The sequence below is a fragment of the Panthera uncia genome, chromosome E1, assembly GCF_023721935.1.
Source record: "Panthera uncia isolate 11264 chromosome E1, Puncia_PCG_1.0, whole genome shotgun sequence".
NCBI classification, from domain to species: Eukaryota; Metazoa; Chordata; class Mammalia; order Carnivora; family Felidae; genus Panthera; species Panthera uncia.
The window spans coordinates 15,909,666-15,922,206 of NC_064814.1; the positions used below are offsets into that span (position 1 = coordinate 15,909,666).

The window sequence follows — 12,541 nt, forward strand, 5'->3', positions numbered from 1 at the left end:
CCTGTGGGCTCCCAGCACCCTATGACACAGAGCACCTTTAACCCCTTGGCACTGGGAAAAGGCCAAATGGACCAGGCTTCCTGAGATCTTAATTCCAGGGCCATGTCTTCCCAGCAAACATCAAGGTTACGTTATTTGACATAAATACAGCTCTTGTCAATGGCCTCTCACCACGTCTCAGGCACTGCACTAAACATTTAATCCTCATTCAGGCTTGTTTTCAACCCTACGAAGTAGACATTGCCACTGACCCATGTGGGCTGATAGAGAGGTTGGGTTATTTGCCCACTGACACGGAGCTGCTCCACGGGTGACCCCGGACTGGAATCTACTTTTATCTGAGTTCAGAGCCCCAGGTCAATGCTCCATCCCCATCGACTTACTGAAATCCTGAAGTGAAAGCCCACAGTCTTGCTGGCAGGGCAAACCCCACCGGAAGGGAGCCAGGCCACCCTCCCCCAGTGAGCTGGGCGTCTGGTCCAGCGAGCTCAGTTCTCTGGGTGTGAAGTCCAGACGGGAGAGGCCCCAGGCCCTTGGGACTGCTCCTCTTATCCCCATGTCTTCTGTCCCCACCCCTGTGTTGTGCTGAAGTGAATCAGAGCCCGAGATCCACGAGCAGAACTGGTTCTGGATTGGTCTGAACCGTCGAGATCCCGGAGCGGGACAGAGCTGGCGCTGGAGCGACGGCTTGGGGGTGAGCCGGCCTAGAGGGGACAGGCCAGCATGTGGGCGGGGCTCGGTTGTAGGCGTGGTCTTTCCGGGCGGGACTGGTCCTGGAGGTGGGCGAGGTTTAGAGGACTTAGGGTATTTGGCTTGACCCCGCACGTTAAAGAAAGGGGGGCGGGGCGTCCAGCCCAGGTTAGGGGTTCCCAGCTCAGGTCGGGCCCCTGTTCGTCTGTCCTTCGGACGCTGAAGCGTGTGCCTCGTGCCTGATAACTCTCTCGTACCTCGACCTCCAGTTCTCTTATCACAATTTCGACCGGAGCCGGCACGACGACGACGACATCCGGGGCTGTGCAGTGCTCGACCTGGCCTCCTTGCAGTGGGTGGCCATGCAGTGTGAGACGCAGCTGGACTGGATCTGCAAGATCCCTCGAGGTTGGGTGGGATGGCGCTGGGAAACGGGGGGATGGGGTGAATGGCGTCGGTGCCGGGAATCCAGGGGAGGGGTCTCCTTTCCCTGCAGCGTCTCTGTCCCTGTTGTCCCTGTAGGCACAGACGTGCGGGAGCCCGACGTCAGCCCACAAGGTGAGGCCCCCGCCCCGGGCTGTGTGGAGAGGGTGAGGGGCGTCACCTCCCGGGCAGGGCCTGGCTGAGATGGAACGAAAGGAGTTAGGGATTCGAGCCCAGGGAAGGGGAATCGGGACGCCTGGAGCCCTGTCGGCCTCCGTCTCCAAGCAGGGGCAAGCGTGGGCCTGGAGTGGTTCCTGCCCCGGGTCCTAGCGGCTCGAAAGCCACCTACTACCTGCCTTTGGACCGGGCCTTGCCCACCGGGAGAGCAAGCAAACCCTGGCTGGCCACTACTCGCATGCTCACACTGCCCCCGCAGGCCGGCGGGAGTGGCTGCGGTTCCAGGAGGCCGAGTACAAGTTCTTCGAGCACCACTCCACGTGGGCCCAGGCGCAGCGCATCTGCACGTGGTTCCAGGCCGAGCTGGCCTCCGTGCACAGCCAGGCTGAGCTGGACTTCCTGGGGCACAACCTGCAGAAGGTGGGCATTTGAGCGGGCAGGGGCCTGCGGGCAGGACCTGGAGGAGAGGCCCTGCCACCCCTCATCTGCCTGACCGGTTTCCCCAGTTCTCTCGGGGCCAGGAGCAGCACTGGTGGATCGGCCTGCACACTGCAGAGAGTGATGGGCGTTTCAGGTAGGAGCCTTCCTGGGGGGGGGGGGGGTAGCGGGTGTGGGGGGTACACATGCCTGGATGGCCACCCACGGCCCAGGTGGGAGCTAGGGAGGCTGAGGACAGAGGCAGATAGACCTGAATTTGAATCCAGCTCTGTTCCTCACTGGCTGTGTGGCCTTGATCAAATGGGCCTTGATTTTCTCACCTAAAAATGAGAATAATGCTGCCTGGTAAGATTGCTCTGAGGATTAGAAAGAAGGTATGTGAAGTCCTTAGCACAGCATCCAGCATATAATTGGGCACCAAATAATGGCAGCTCATATTATGCTGGGGCCACTCTTGAATAAGGCCCCCTCAGGACATGGGCAAGAACATATGGTGTCCAGAGGGCTCTCTCTGTATTCAGTACCCACCTGCCATGCATGAAGAGGCTTGAGGCAGCGAGGACCAGGAGCACATAGGTATCTCAGCACACTGTTGCCCTTGGGCCTCTGCTCTGGGATTCTTGGGCTTTTCTAGGTAGAGAATGAGAGCCCAGGGAGGGCTGGGCTTTCCCTGGAGGCACCAGGTCTCTGGGTCCCCAGCTGCCCTGAGCTCAGTAGCCTCATTCTCAGCCTGGAGCCCCTGGACTTGGGCCCTTTCCTGCCCCCCTTTTGGTGGCCTTCATTGCTGCATACAAGGGAGGTTGGGCCCAGGGCCAATGCTGGAGTCACCTCTGCCTGGTGCCATTGCAGGTGGACAGATGGTTCCATTATAAACTTCATCTCCTGGGCACCCGGTAAACCTCGGCCCATCGGCAAGGATAAGAAGTGTGTGTACATGACCGCCAGCCGAGGTGAGAGCAAGGCGGGGGCAGAGAGGGTGCAGAAGCCCAGGAGAAAGTTGATGTTGGGGGCAGTGAGGTGAGCCTAGGCAGGGCCGACAGTCTCTTCTCATTCTCTTTGTTCCCACAACCCAAGAGGGGCTAGACCCAGAGAGGGGACCTGTCCCCACGGTCCAGCAGCCATAGAGGACTAGAGTTTAGATAGAGCTGGATACAGGCACGTGACCCCCATGCTCTTTTCTTAGGGCATGAGGTAAGGGTGCTGCCCGCCCTGCCCTATGCTAGAGCGACCACCCCCCTCTTTCTGCAGAGGACTGGGGGGACCAGAGGTGCCTGACAGCCTTGCCTTACATCTGCAAACGCAGCAACAGCACTGGAGAGCCACAGCCCCCAGACCTGCCGCCCACGGCCCTGGGGGGCTGCCCCTCTGGCTGGAAGCAGTTCCTCAATAAGGTAGGAGATGGGGAGGGGGCCCCCCAAGGGAGTCAGGGGAGACGATGTGAACACGGCAAGGCCGACTTTCAGGAGTCCTGGCCCTTCGGCAACATCAAATTCGTGGCCCCTTGCCTATGCCCACCAACGTCTCTCCTGCTTAGCCCTGGTGCCGGGGCTAGACTCCCTGGAAAACAACTTCTTTTGGTAGCACCTTCTAATCCACCAGGTAGAGTGTCCACATAGTGCGGTGAGTTTTCGAGATTAGTGGTTGCCAAACATTTCGATAATGTTTGATAATTTTGATAATTCCTGTTAGGAAACAAAATACTGAACGTTCAAAGAATATGTATGTACATTGTATATATGTGTGTGAATATGTATATATTTACTTCTGTACTAATGTGATTAATGTTATATGTATTAAAATATGCACAAGAACAAAAGAATATAAAGCATGAGCTAAAGATTGAAAGAGAATACAGGTATTTTTTTGAAAAAGTATTTAAAAAATTTTTTTTAATGTTTATTTATTTTTGAGAGAGAGAGAGAGAGAGAGAGAGAGACAGAACATGAGTGGGGGAAGGGCAGAGAGGGAGAATTTGAAACAGCCTCCAGGCTCTGAGCTGTCAGCACAGAGCCCGATGAGGGGCGGCTGGGTGGAGGGGGGGGTTGAACTCACAAACTGTGAGATAATGACCTGAGCTGAAGTTGGATGCCCAACCGACTGAGCCACCCAGGGGCCCCTTGAAAAAGTGTTTTTAAGTTAAGTTTAAAAATGTTTTCTATATTAGTGGTATGAGAAAAGGCCTCAAAAATGATCAATGATAATAATTTTTTGTATTTAAGTAATTTGGATAAGAGAAGGTAATTGCATTATTTCATTATTTAAAAAAATATCTTGGTCTGACACTTTGTGATTTGGGGCTTCACAGGTCTTGTTTGAAGTTCGAATTATTTTGGATTTAATGGTTATTGTAGATGAAAAGGTTGCCTCACAAAGACAAATACATCAGAATGAAAAAGTTCATTCATTGTTGGTTGGACTTTTTTCATTTTCCAGTCTTTCTACCAGTTAAACAAAGGTTTTTGTTTAAAAATCAGCTACGAAGTTTCCGCATTCTAAACTAATCTGCCTCATAAACTAATCAGAAGATCTGATTAAGATGGTTTAAGAACAAGCCTTTGGAAGATTTTTTTTGAAACGCCATTTAGGAAATTCTTTTCCCAAGGGTTCTGAGTGTGCAGATAGGAAAGTTTGGGGTGGTAACATGAATCAGAAGGGATATGTTTCCAAACAGGGCTTCAAAATGTTCCTTCAAGAGTGTGAATTTCTTCCCCAAAGTGGTTACTTCTGCACTAGTGGGTTGATTTATAGATCTGATTAGACCTTCATTGTTTTCACCTCGTGGTGAAAACACTGCTGAGAGGAGCAGCGGTTTTTTGTTTGTGCTGGCATCATGAGTACGAGCTTCAGTCCCTGCTTGCTTTGCCGAGGTTGTAAAACCACTTAGCCGGATTGTGAGGATTAGATTAGTTAACCCTGGATCATATAATCCGTAAATCTTTGTCCTGTAATGGAGTGCAGCCAGCCCTTGGTGTCATGGAGCTCTTACTGTCTTCAGAATATTCAAGAGAATATTATACCTTTTCTAGAAACAAACACGTGTATTATTAAAACTTCAGAAAACACAGAAAGAAAAAATAAAATTCACTCACTCATCCTCTCCAGAAATAACCACTATTAATATCATTACTCCGCTTCTTGCCTTTTCCCACATAATTGAGATTGTACTACCTAACACGATCAAACTACGTAACACGATTTTCTTTCTCAGGGCTGTATTGTGAGCATTTTTCTCATGTCATTACCTTTTTCAAAAACTTACTCTTGTGGCTTCTCCTACCTGATATAAAACAACATATTATGTGTAGGTAATTGGTCTTTTTCTTTAAAAAAATTTTTTTTATGTTTATTTATTTTTGAGAAAGAGAGCGTGTGAGCGGGAGAGGGGCAGAGAGAGAGGGAGACACAGAATCCGAAGCAGGCTCCAGGCTCCGAGCTGTCAGCACAGAGCCCGACGCAGGGCTTGAACTCACGAACTGCGAGATCATGACCTGAGCCGGAGTCGGACACTTAACTGAGCCACCCAGGCGCCTCTAACTGGTCTCTGTCTTAATGCATCAGCATCATTGTGAAGATACCAGTTACTCCCCTGTCAGAAGCCTTTGAATTATGAGAGGCTGTTTGCCCCTTCGCTACCTGGCCCCAGATACCTTGCTCTGCTAGTTTTTTGCCCTCTTTGCAGCCCCATAGCATTTGGATGTAGGGCGAGAGGGTAAGGATCCACCTCTCCCACTAGCCTTAAGCTCCTGGAGGGCAGGGCCACTGGCTCCTGACATATCACTAAATATACTTGCACATGATAGGAGGTCCCGTAGTGTTTGTTGGGCTGGGCTGAATACTTCCTCTCTTTAACTGCTGATACTTGCTGATACGGGTGTGACCTTGCTGCTTCTCATCTTGTGACTAATTTTGCTAGTTATTTAGAGGAGGCCTCAGTGTCTCTGAACTGCTTCTGTGAAACCAAATGCATGGGCTTCATGATAAACCTCCCCCAAACTCTTGCGTTATTTCTGGGCTTATAGTTTTCTACCCCAAATCTGACATTTGCATCAGTAAGCTCATGCTAGAGCTGCTCATAAGAGTAATAGTAAGAGCTTTTACTTGTTAAGCTCCTGCTCCTGTGTTGTGCACTGTTCTCTTTAACCTTTAAAATGACCCCAAAAGGCAGATTTTTTTAATCCCATTTTACAGAAGGGTTAAGTTAGATCTGGAATCTGAGCTGCACGTCCCCCGGCCCTCTGTGACTCCAAAGCTTCCTTCCTTCCTTTCTCCTCCATCCTACCAAGGAAGAAATTGCTGGAAGTCATTCATTTTTAAATAGTCTTCACTTGAAAGATTTCCCACACAGGGTTCCTTTGACCTTACAGAAGTAGTGAAGGTGGGAACAGAGAAACAAAATTACAGAGTTACAGGCTGCTGCCTAGTAAAGATCATTCGAAAGTAAAGCTAAGGATGGGGGCGCCTGGATGGCTCAGTCAGTTGAGAGTCCGACTTCAGCCCTGGTCGTGATCTTGCGCTTTATGGGTTCAGGCCCCGTGTCGGGCTCTGTGCTGATAGCTCGGAGCCTGGAGCCTGCTTCAGATCCTGTGTCTCCCTTTCTCTCTGCCTCTCCCCTGCTTGCGCTCTGTCTCCCCAAAATAAATAAACATTAAAAAAAAAAGATAAGGATATCATACAGGTGAACTTTTAAGTTCATGGGGTAAAATAGCGGATTTCAGGCAACACTCAAAAACGTGTTTAGCTGAAATCGAGACAGACCTTGTCTCCATGCGTGGTCCAGGCTCTGCTGTCATAGGTAATAGAGACTTTGGTGACCCAAAGAAATCCTGCCACTGACAAACTCTCCCGAGTGTAGGGACGTGTGTGTGAATGTGGGGTGCTGGGCTGAGAGGGCGCCAGAGCCTTGCTCAAGGAGCCCCAGATGTCCTGATTCTGATTTATTGTTCTCACAGCCCTCAAAGCCTCCCAGGGCCTGCCACTGAGGGCTGCACAGCAGAGTTTCTGGGTTTGTGGGACAGGATGGTGGGGCAGGACATCATGTCTCCCCCTCCGCCCCAGTGTTTCCGAATCCAGGGCCAGGACCCTCAGGACCGGGTGAAGTGGTCAGAGGCACAGTTCTCCTGTGAACAGCAAGAGGCCCAACTGGTCACCATTGCCAACCCCTTAGAGCAAGGTAGGGCCAGCCCATGGGAGGGCCCCAGTATCCTCTGACGCGATCCCACCGCCCCTCCCCCAAGATGGCTAGAGCCGAGTGAGCAAGGGGCTGTCCTGTCACTCATGATTCTCTCTTCTGGGGAACTGTAGCCTTCATCACAGCCAGCCTGCCCAATGTGACCTTTGACCTTTGGATTGGCCTCCATGCCTCTCAGAGGGACTTCCAGTGGGTGGAGCAGGAGCCTCTGCTGTATACCAACTGGGCACCTGGGGAGCCCTCTGGCCCCAGCCCTGCTCCCAGTGGCAACATACCGGTGAGGAAGCCCCTCCCTCTGCACCCCCACGCCAACCTGCCGCACTTGCCTTCACTCCTGGGGTCCCCCTGTCTTCCAGCCTCTTTGCTCAGAGTGCAGCCTTTCCAGGGCAGTGGCACAGGGGAAAGCTGCCGGGGCTTCCCTGAGCAGTTCCTTTCCCCCAGACCAGCTGTGCGGTGGTCCTGCACAGCCCCTCAGCTCACTTCACTGGCCGCTGGGATGATCGGAGCTGCACGGAGGAGACGCATGGCTTCATCTGCCAGAAGAGCACGGGTACGTGTCACCAGCGAACTCAGAAACATCAGCACTGGGGCCAGATGCTGTGGGCCATGCCAGGAGGAATGAAACATAGTCTCATAGACCCAGGACCCCCCCTGAGGTCACCCCCAGAGTCTAGTATCTGCTTGGGAAGCAGATGGGCAGAAAGGCCAGGCGCCGGTCAGAGGGAAAGGCAGTGAGTGCTGAGGGTCTCAGGAGGAAGGTTTGGGAGGATGGAGGGCTGACGGGGCAGCTAGACACTGCGCGTGCCTGTTGTCAGGAACCTGAAGTTCCGCATCTGAGGCACCTGCAGCCCCGTGCATGTTCTATGGGTTCCTGGGGTAGGACTAGGTTGCTCCTCTGTTTATCAGCAAGAATGTGTTCTTAGGAACAGTGGCTAACATTTCCTGTTAGTCTGTGCCAGGCACCGTGCCCGGCAGAGACCTGGTTTCTGCCCCGTGGCTGGTGCTCTCTCAGCTTCATGCCTGGAAGTGGGGTGAGGGAGGCAGAGCCTGGCCTGAGCTCTGCCCCCTTCCCTGTAGACCCTTCCCTGAGCCCATCCCCAGCAGCGTCGCCCCCTGCCCCGGGCACTGTGCTCTCCTACCTCAACGGCACCTTCCGGCTGCTGCAGAAGCCTCTGCGCTGGCATGACGCCCTCCTGCTGTGTGAGAGCCGCAACGCCAGTCTGGCCCGCGTGCCCGACCCCTATACCCAGGCCTTCCTCACTCAGGCCTCCCGAGGGCTGCGCACCCCGCTCTGGATCGGGCTGGCCAGTGAGGAGGTGGGCCCCCAACACTTGTCCTGACGCCGGGGCTGGGGACCGCTCCCCTGATTTCCCTCCCTGTCTCCTCCCGACTCCTTGCCTTACCTTACCCACCTCCCCCCACCCCCCCATCCCTTCCCCCCACTGGCCCCCTTCTTCCCACCCTGATGGCCCCCTCGTGCCCAGGGCTCCCGGAGGTACTCCTGGGTCTCGGAGGAGCCGCTGAGCTATGTGAGCTGGCAGGACGGGGAGCCCCAGCAGCCAGGGGGCTGCGCCTACGTGGACGTAGACGGGGCCTGGCGCACCACCAGCTGCGACACCAAGCTGCAGGGTGCTGTCTGTGGTGGGAACAGTGGTGAGTGCCCAGCCGCTGGGGCCGAGGGGTGGGCAAGGCGCAGGTTATCCCGGGGAGGACTCTGGGACACTTCTTCAACCCTGCACCCCCGCAGGGCCCCCTCCTCCCCGAAGAATAAGCTACCACGGCAGCTGTCCCCAAGGGCTGGCCGACTCCGCCTGGATTCCCTTCCGGGAGCACTGCTACTCCTTCCACATGGAGCTGCTGCTGGGCCACAAGGAGGCGCTGCAGCGCTGCCAGAGAGGTGGGCCGGGGCAGGCGAGTGCCCACGCGTGGGCATTTCAGGTGGTGACCCCTGGCGTGGACACTTACAGACTCCATGGATGCAGTCCCCCTGCTATGCTCCACCTGTAGGCAGCACTCACACATAAGTGCCCCGTCGTGTTCCGATTTACAGGGACCACATGTGACATTACACGCATGTAACACCTGCCACGCACACGCAGACGCCCAGACTCCACACCATCCTCTACCCAGGCTGCCAGAGAAGAGGGCTGGGGCCTCTGGGAAGGGGGAGGGGGGTCTCCGCCACCCCCTGGGGAGACCTGTCTGCCCTGACGCGGGCCTCCCTTGTGTCCAGCGGGTGGGGCAGTCCTGTCCATTCTGGATGAGATGGAGAATGTGTTCGTCTGGGAGCACCTGCAGAGCTCCGAGGGCCAGAGTCGGGGGGCCTGGCTGGGCATGAACTTCAACCCCAAAGGTGGGTACCCTGTGTGTGGCATCGGGAGGGTGAAGCCTCAGGGTACAGGGGGGAAGCCCTCCACCAGGGCTTGGTGGGGGTGAGGGCTTGCAGGAGATGGGAATTGGTTCTAGAACAGGCCTGCTCTCTTGCACCCGCTCCTGCTCCACCTTGTGTCCTCTCCCCCACACCCCTCAGTGTCTTGTTTCCCATAGGAGGCACCCTGGTCTGGCATGACAACACAGCTGTGAACTACTCCAACTGGGGGCCCCCCGGCCTGGGCCCCAGCATGCTGAGCCACAACAGCTGCTACTGGATCCAGAGCAGCAGCGGGCTGTGGCGCCCGGGCGCCTGCACCAACATCACCATGGGCGTCGTCTGCAAGCTCCCTCGAGGTGAGTGCGCTGGCAGACGCTGCGCTCAGCCCCCTGCCGCCCCCACAGCCGCCCCCACACGGCCGCCGCCACCGGCCGGTGCTGGGGCTGGGCCAGGGGCCTGCTTCTCATTCCGCCGGAGACACGGCGGGACAGGAGGGCGGGAACCGACGGGCCCCGGGGCCGCCAGGACCCTCCCCCGGGATAAATTGGTCCGTAGGAGGGACTGGCCCTTCCTACAAATTTCCAAACTAGACAGCAAACCCATCATTTTGTAGCGGTTAAGGGCAGGGACAAGGTTCAAGCCCCGGGCAAACCACTTTACCAACTCTGTGACCTTGGGCAAGTTACTTGAAGCCTGTGGCCTCAGTGTCTTCCTATGTAAAATGAGGATAATAACAGTACCTACGAAATTAAACGAGCTCGTGAGCTCATAACGTGGCTGGCACTCGGGAAGTGCTGTCTCCGTGTTTGCTTATTATTTCTATTAACTACTTCGGTTATTGACTGGTCCCTCCCTCTCCCCTGCAGCTGAGGAAAGCAGCTTCTCTCCATCGGGTGAGTCTGCAGCTGGGCCCAGACCAGCCCTCTCCCCGCTTGTCCCCGCATGCAGGGCAGCAGGTGGGCAGGTGGGCAGCCGGCGGGCAGCCTGTCCCCTGAGTGTCTGGCTTGCCGCAGCAGCGCTCCCGGAAAACCCGGCGGCCCTGGTGGTGGTGCTGATGGCGGTGCTGCTGCTCCTGGCCCTGCTGACTGCGGCCTTGATCCTCTACCGGCGGCGACAGAGCGCGGAGCGTGGGACCTTTGAGGGCGCCCGTTACAGCCGCAGCGCCTCTGGCCCCGGCGAGGCCACTGAGAAGAACATTCTGGTGTCTGACATGGAAATGAATGAGCAGCAGGAGTAGAGCCAAGGGCGTGGGCAGGGTGGGGACAGGAGGAGTGGGGAGGCTGGGCCCTGGGTCAGCGGGGCCCCCCCACCAGCTACCAGCCCAGGTGGCCTATGGAGGGGTGCCTCTGGGATCACTGTCGGGAGCTGGGGCTGAGCAGGGCCTGGCTGGTGGGGTCCCTCCCTCCCATGAGGGCTGGGCTGAGACCTGGCTGAGTGCAGAGTGGTGTTTCCCTTTTGGGGGGCCTGAGGTCTTGTCACCTAGGCCTGTGCCCCCATGGTGACCGGAAGCAGGACGGGAGCCTCTTTCTGCCCCTTTCTCCCCAGGCCCCACTGCCCAGGCCTGCTGACCCATGCCCCAGGACCCCCTTCTCATTGCAGAACCTGAGGGTCCTCCCCTGAGCCCTCAGCCAGCCTCTGTCGCTTCTCTCCTTCCTGGCAGCCTAGGCTCCCAACCCCTCTCCCCCATCCCCTCTCCCTGCTTCTCATGCAGCCCTTCCTTCTGAGCCAGAGCCCCAGGGTTTGGGGAGCCCTGTTGCTCATGGTGGGTGTCAGCGGAGGGAGCCAAGCATCTGTCACTCCTGTGCCTGCTGGAGTGGCCCATGGGGCATGGCAGGAGGGGCCTAGGTTGGGCCTGAGAACCAGGGCACCACTGGGGTGTCACCTGGGCTGGAGACAGGACTGGGAGAGACGCCCTGACCTTCTGGGGGTGACCGGGCTGAGGTGTCATCTCCTGCCGGTTAGGGGAGGGCTCTGTCCCTAAAGAGTCCCCTGTGGGGACCAAAGTAAGTTCCCTAACGTTTCCAGCTCCTGGCTCTGGTTGGGAGAGAGGAGGGGGTTGCTAGAGCCCCGGGGACCTCAGAAGCAGGAGACCGCCCTCTAGTGGGGCCCAGAGGAACAGTGCCCAAGGTCCTGGGGGGCCCAGTCCCAGGGCGCTGACTCAGTGCCTTCCGGAACCCCGGCGGGGGCTGGGGCGGACGGCCAGTCCCTGTGCCATGGCGCGGGGCAGTGTGAACACAGACTCAAAGACGTCCTTTTTTGTAGTTCTTAATTTTTTTAATGTGCCATTATTGTGAAAAAAAGAAAAGAGAAAGAAGCAAACAAATAAAACACCTTTAAGAGGCTTGAGAGAGAAGGGTTCGTGCTTTGTTCTGTCGTCAAAACTTCCTCGTGTTGCCTCAGAGAGAAATGTCGTGTTTGGAGTTAGTGTTGTGTGCTCTTTCTGCAGTCCACCATTTTGTTACTATGCCTTGGCCCCATGGAGACCCCTGCACCCTTGTCTCTTCTTCTGGACCCTTGCCTTTCTGGGCCTGCTCCCCACGTTCCCTATTCCTGGGGACGTGTGTGTAAGTAAGTGACAGCTCAGGAGCCACCTGATGGCTATGTGAGCTTTGGCAACTTAGCTCACTTTTCAACGTGTGTAAGATAGGAGGACAGGATGAGCTTCCTGGGGCTGCTTTAAGGATATTTGAGGATTAAATGAAATCATCTGTGCAAAGCAGTTAGCAGCCCAGCACCTCCGAGCTCAGCCAGTAAGGGCCTCATAAATGCCAGCTGTTACTGTTATTTCTGGGCGGCGGCCCCCAGGGCAGCCTTGGAGGTGCTCAGGCCAGCCCTGGGCTGGGGGCTCCATGTCACCATCTTTCAAGGCAGCCACATACCTGTCTCTCTGAGCTTTGAGAAAGTGCACATTTGTTCTTGGGGAGTTTGGGCTCTGAAACCCCCCAGAGGCGGGGTCGGTGGCTTGCAAGACCTTTCTCCCACCAGCATTCACTCCGGATATTTGAGCTGCAGACAGCAGCCAACAAAGAGAAGGCTCTGCTAGTCAACGATGCCAGGTACGTGCTAGGTGCTATGGGGAAGACTGAACTAGGCCATGGGAAGGGGGTGTTAGTTTGGACTGGCTGGTGGGGTAGAGTCTTATCAGAGGAAGTGAGATGAACCTGAAAGAGGTGAGGGAGTGAGCAATGGAGACACCTAGGTAGGTCCAGGCCGGGGCGGGGGGGGGGGGGGGGGGGGGGGGGGGGGGGGGGGGG

At 56.0% G+C, this 12,541-nt stretch overlaps 1 protein-coding gene across 2 annotated transcripts in view; it reads left to right on the forward strand.

Moving 5' to 3' along the window:
- MRC2 (mannose receptor C type 2) overlaps window positions 1-11,820 on the forward strand; it is a 51,809-nt gene extending 39,989 nt beyond the window's left edge. The window contains exons 14-30 of one of the 2 annotated variants that reach the window (XM_049637557.1): window positions 592-694; window positions 960-1,098; window positions 1,213-1,248; window positions 1,550-1,710; window positions 1,797-1,864; window positions 2,578-2,678; window positions 2,977-3,119; window positions 6,784-6,898; window positions 7,030-7,193; window positions 7,358-7,466; window positions 7,994-8,232; window positions 8,401-8,569; window positions 8,664-8,813; window positions 9,150-9,269; window positions 9,464-9,643; window positions 10,154-10,180; window positions 10,301-11,820. In XM_049637557.1, coding sequence (XP_049493514.1) covers window positions 592-694; window positions 960-1,098; window positions 1,213-1,248; window positions 1,550-1,710; window positions 1,797-1,864; window positions 2,578-2,678; window positions 2,977-3,119; window positions 6,784-6,898; window positions 7,030-7,193; window positions 7,358-7,466; window positions 7,994-8,232; window positions 8,401-8,569; window positions 8,664-8,813; window positions 9,150-9,269; window positions 9,464-9,643; window positions 10,154-10,180; window positions 10,301-10,524 — 2,248 coding nt within the window. In that variant the 3' untranslated portion in view covers window positions 10,525-11,820. The remainder of the gene's footprint in view (window positions 1-591; window positions 695-959; window positions 1,099-1,212; window positions 1,249-1,549; window positions 1,711-1,796; window positions 1,865-2,577; window positions 2,679-2,976; window positions 3,120-6,783; window positions 6,899-7,029; window positions 7,194-7,357; window positions 7,467-7,993; window positions 8,233-8,400; window positions 8,570-8,663; window positions 8,814-9,149; window positions 9,270-9,463; window positions 9,644-10,153; window positions 10,181-10,300) is intronic. The other variant, XM_049637558.1, reaches the window with a different exon arrangement.
- Window positions 11,821-12,541: the final 721 nt, after the last annotated feature.